This window comes from Phaethon lepturus, unplaced genomic scaffold (genome assembly GCF_000687285.1).
Source record: "Phaethon lepturus isolate BGI_N335 unplaced genomic scaffold, ASM68728v1 scaffold376, whole genome shotgun sequence".
Lineage (NCBI taxonomy): Eukaryota > Metazoa > Chordata > Aves > Phaethontiformes > Phaethontidae > Phaethon > Phaethon lepturus.
Window position 1 is genome coordinate 6,402 of NW_010545334.1, and position 5,647 is coordinate 12,048.

General features: G+C 42.0%; 1 protein-coding gene across 1 annotated transcript in view; it reads left to right on the forward strand.

The window, feature by feature from the left end:
• The window catches only part of FAM83A (family with sequence similarity 83, member A), a 10,747-nt gene that overhangs the window by 4,778 nt on the left and 322 nt on the right, over positions 1-5,647 (forward strand). Inside the window, 2 exon segments of the mRNA XM_010288898.1 lie at positions 386-510; positions 5,434-5,647. The exon segment at positions 5,434-5,647 is cut by the window's right edge and continues 20 nt beyond it. Of these exon segments, the coding sequence (XP_010287200.1) occupies positions 386-510; positions 5,434-5,647 (339 nt within the window).

Genomic DNA, 5,647 nt, shown 5'->3' on the forward strand with positions numbered 1-5,647 from the left:
TAGCCAACGTAAAACAAGGGAGCTTACGGCTACAGCAGGTTGTTGCTGGGATGTCAGCAGGAGTCACAGACGGCTCTTGGCTCTGGACACATCTTGTACTCCTTTCGGTTATTGTTACACAGCATAGCTCCATCTTGTGTGAATTTCCATGCAGGTTTATATCCCCATTGAAAAAGTAACCCTGTGGCAGGTGAGAGAGCTTGGTTAGGCTTCCTCTAGCCTCAAACCTTCAAATATAACATTAGAGAGTACATGAAGAAATCGTAACAGACACTGTGCAAGTGAAAAGCTAAAGGTAGTGGGGGAAAGGTTCCTCTCCTTCTGATTTTTAATTTTAAAAGCAAGGAATTCACTCTGTTCTTTTTTCTTTTTTTTTTCTTTACAGAATATTTCAGTCCGCAGTGTTACTGGAGAAGTTTATTGTGCAAAATCAGGCAAGAAATTTTCAGGCCAAATACAAGAAAAATTTCTTATCTCTGACTGGAGATATGTGCTCTCTGGATCTTACAGGTGAGCTAAGCCATTGCGGTTCATGTCTAGGTGCTCCTTTATGATTTTAATATTATTTCACAAAAAAGTGCCATAGAAATTTTTCTACTGGTGAGAAGCTTTTTTGAACAAAAACACCTCATGTTTTCAAATATATGCCATTTTTCAATGATCTGTTTAACTTGCTTTAAAGCTGATGTTCTTTATGGAGCATGGTATTTAATTTAAGTGTTCATAAACTAATGTAAACAACTTCGCCGGTACAGCCCTGGAGCAGAACTAGAAATGTGTATAGCTTAATATTATGCTTTCCTCATTGTTTGGGTCCTCAGATGCTGTGATCATGAGACATGATACATTTCCATCTCCCTCGGGATGCCTTAATGTAGCATATGTCACTCAGCTTATCTGAGGATTTGTTCTCCATATGACAAGTTCAGTGATTAAAGGGAAAACAGAAACACTTCAGAGACCTACTGTTTTTTCTGGTGTTTCATTAACGGGTAGGCAGTATGTATCTACGCAACTGTTGTACCTTCCCCTTTTTTTTTTTCCTTTTTTTTTTTTTGTGAGCTGAGTCTGTAACTCTCCACTTTTGTGCTCCTATAATTATTTCAGATAGAGGATGTAGCATCTCAACAACTGGGTTTGTAATTAAGATCCAAGATCCTCCAGTCAGGGAATTTCAGGAGACTCTGAGCTTGCATCAAATAAATAAAGTTCCTAAGCCTCATGGCTATGTAAATAAGCTCCACAAATGACCAAGTGTATCTTAGAAATCCAGATGCAAAAATACAAAAGATTATTATTTAATTAAAAGGATGAGATTGTTTTTCTTAATCCCAGTTTATGATTAGGAAGCTTAAATGCCTCTAGTCCGATAAAACTGTGCCACCAGGAAGATTACATGGTTTAACCCCAGCCAGCAGCCGAGCACCACATAGCCATTCGCTCGCTCCCCCCGGTGGGATGGGGGAGAGAATCAGAAGAGTAAAAGTAAGAAAACTCGTGGGTTGAGATAAAGACAGTTTAATAGGTAAAGCAAAAGCTGTGCATGCAAGCAAAGGAAAACAGGGAATTCATTCAGTAGTTCCCATGGGCAGGCAGGTGTTCAGCCATCTCCAGGGAAGCAGGGCTCCATCACGCGTAATGGTTACTTGAGAAGACAAACACTATAACCCCAAATGTCCCCCCCTTCCTTCTTCTTCCTTGCAGCTTTATATACTGAGCATGACGTCGTATGGTATGGAATATCCCTTTGGTCAGTTGGGGTCAGCTGTGACGGCTGTGTCCCCTTCCAGCTTCTTGTGCACCCCCAGCCTCCTCGCTGGGGGGGTGGGGTGAGGAGCAGAAAAGGCCTTGACCCCCTTATTCAGGCTGCAAGAGTTCAGCTGTCCACAGGGATGGGAATCCAGTTTTCATTCAGTTTCCAAATGAACCATCAGACAAAAATGAGTGAACACTCAGTGTGTTTTTTTCATTGGCTGTTCTTTTAGGGTTTTTTAATCCCTCACCAAAGCTGTGTAGAAATGCAACAGCAGATTTACATAGAGAGTAGACATGAAGGATGTGTGGGAGAAGAGGGATAGAACAAGATCTATTTTCTTTAGCCAAGAAGCTTCCTTTTGGCTATTCTTTTCAATCCTAAAAAAAAAAGAAAAACCCTCAAAGTCCTGTGTAGAGTCACTTCTGTCATTCTCTACTGTTGTTGCAATATCTTCTAATCTCAAGAGTCTTGTCAAACTACATAACCCCCTATCCAGCAAGCAAGCAGAGAGGGTGATGAGGAACAAATCTATACACTATTTAACTTCAACATGCTCAGCACTGGTTTGCAGATTCACATGGGTTATAGCTGGCTGTCAGTACATGGCATTTCTGTAGGCTTTCTAGTTCTCTCTTTATTAATCTGAAACTTTTCTGTTATCCCTAAACCTTATCCACCACCTCTGCAGGTACAAAGAAGAAGGATGTTGATTAAAACAGGCTCAAACTCTTCTGCAATGTGTTTGTTGGAAATCAGATTGGAATAGATCTTAAAACTAATACAAAAGACCTTAAAACTAATACAACAGCAAATTTCACCAAAGTGCTGTGCTCTGCCTGACTTTGTAATAGCGGCTGGGGGAACAGGCTGGGGAAATAAAATAACCCTTCAGGACATACTGCTCTAAAAGGGACCTTGGCTTACTGCTTCTAGCCAAAGCGTTTGGGGACAAAATATCTGAGATCTAACACCGGGGTGTTTTGCCGAGAGCATCAGTTCAGGTGGGGCAGGTTTCTCATACAGAGATTATCCCACCAGCAGGCAACACTAACATGTAAGTTAATTCAAACCTGAGCTCAGCTGAAAAACCCAGTCTTTCCATTTCGGATTAAATGCATGTAATGCTGCATGTTACTGTAGCACTGTAAGCGCGAGGCATGAGGGCATCCCTTATGAACTGCAGATGTAGTAATGCAGAGGGTACACTCAGAAAAAAAACCAAGTCCAGTGCAAATGAAGGTTGAATAGGAGAGGTGGGGTTTGACTCAGACAATCATAAATGAGAAGATCTGAAACAGGACATAGGTTTTGTGACAAAGCCCTGGAAAGACGGCTGAGAAGCACCTATTAATGACTGGATTTGTGATACAGCTTTGGCCCCAAGCTGGGCAGTATTTCTTTGTCCTTTCTCTTCTTTCTGATGTGCTTCACTCAAAAAGGTCTGGTAAAAAAATGATCCTTCTGGGCAGATAGTGACAATAACAGACTTCTCTGAGCCTTTCCTAAAAGAGCACTCAGAATTGTAAACTAAGGAGCAAAACAGGGCCTAAAACCTAAACAATTAATTTCCGCTTAGAAGGAAGCCAATGAAAACCTGTTAAGTCTTTATGTCAAGTTCTGCTTTGTTCTTCAGCAAAGTGCACTGAATGTAAATTGCTGTGACTCACTACCTGAAGTCCAAAATCACTCAGGTCTCACCTTGTTACTTCACAGCTGACCCATTTGCCATCAGTCCATGGAGGATCTTCGGGCTGTTAATTGAATCCAACATTCTCTGCTTACAAGGGTTACAGATAAGATTGATGAGCCACAAATGAGTATCTGTCTGTCAGGTACTCCAGGAAGTTACATGTGGGAGTAAATTATCAAAATTAGATGCAACACTTTTTTCCTCTGATTTTGTTATTTTTTTTAAAGCCATTTATAAGTGTTATTGATTTTTATTTCTCTCTTAAATTTTCTTTTATAAACTAGATATCTCTCTAGCACATGAAGTATAAACCTGCCACCCCACACCTCAGCCCTTTCATGAGTCTGTAACTTTCAGCGTAGATATCCCAGACTAATTGTATGTGTTTTTGTATTTGTTTCTGGTTTATTACCTCCTTAAAGGTTAGACAAGGATATGCAGAGGTTTAGAGAGTGCTTCTTTCTTAGTGAATAAAGGCAATGTTGAGCTAGCACAGCAGATGTTACCCACACAGTGAGGGGTGAGCTTGCTGTGCTGTTTACCTTGGCTCCCAAGTATTTTAGAATGATTTGAACAAAGTGGATGAGAAGTACCTGTATTCTAGTAACTTAGTGTATATTTTCATACCCAATCATAAAACTTACAGTATATTTTGTAGGGTTGCCCAGTGGCATTCATTTCTTCACTCTTCCCCTTGCTCCTGAAGCAACAGCATAAAACCACGGTATGCTCCAAACCCACCCCTGCTTAAGAATGCTCTGAACGGGCAGATGTAAATCATCTATCTTTATTCCCTTAGCCTTGGCTCGGGCTGTCAGTCCCACTGAGTTTCACAGGAGTTTTGTCAAAACATGACAAGAACAAGATTTAAAGTGCACACACCTACAGCCAAATCTGGCTCTCAGCAATCCTTGTGCAAATCCAGTGTAGCTGATAGAGTCACGCAGGAATAACTGGGGCAGAGTTTTGCCAACACAGGATAACCTCAGGTTCGAATCCAACACTGCTCTGTATCCTCTGCTGCACAGCTTGAGCTCGGTCCGCTCAGGGACTAATTACATTTCATTCTCTCAAGTACACTCATTTTATTGATGCTGCTGCTGCTCAGACAAGGCAGCCTGCACAGCACAATCAAGCTGCCTTGTGGTTTTGTAAAAGAGCACATATTTATGTTTGCCGAGTGGATTAGGGAACCACATAAAAGAAAAATCATGTAAAAGCTATGGGCTATCCTAAGGTCTCTGGACTACCAGAGTGAAAACTATTGCGGTGTTTCTCCCTTACTTTATAGTAAGGTAGTAGGGTTTTTTTTTGGAAAGGCTGTAGGAAATATTTGTAATTTCATTTTCCCTGTAGTGAGGAAAATAAGCATTTGTCAGGTGTGGCGGTTTGTTTTGTGCGAGTGGGATGTGACAGGGAGGCTGGGTTTTTATGTGTTTCTCTTGACCAATGCAGAAAAAGTATGGCAAAATGAAAACAAAGGATGGTTATTTTTCGCTAGTCTTTAATGTCAGTTTTGAGTGGGCGAGAGTTACCAACTGGCACAGCATCCTGCAGGGCACGTACAATTCATGTGTGTGCAGACAAGACGTGGTAAGACCTTAACTTAAGCATTGTGTGTGGAAGAGAGGTACCCAAAATTTAGGCGTCTAAATGCCTTTCCATGGAACAGACACCCAAACCTTGGGCATTATATCTGACATGTAGTCCTGCAGTGGATCTGGATCACCACTCCCTTTAGGAGGTTGTATAACTTTACAAGGTTTCTTGAAGGTTTTAGAGGCAGCTGCAATAACAAAGCTTAATACAAGTCAAAGAGCACTGATGTGAACTGACCTGAAATTCAACTGCGACACCATCTTCATCCTGTGTTTAGACAAGAAGCTTCAGTAGTAAAACACATTTGCCTTTCACACCACCCCTGCGGGGATCTCCAGTTCCTAATGGCTGACGTTAACACTAACCCTTACCTTGTCTGTCCTTCCAGCTTCACCTGGTTATGCGGCCAGGTTCACCGCAACCTCCTCTCCAAGTTCACAGGTCAAGTTGTGGAGCTGTTTGATGAAGAGTTCCGACACCTTTACGCGCTGTCCAAGCCAGTGAGGGGACCGAAGTCTCCACCACGCACCATGCCCTTCCTGTTCAGCAAGAGCTGGGCCCCCCAGCGCAGCCTCCCTGACAGCAACGAGGGAAGCACTAAC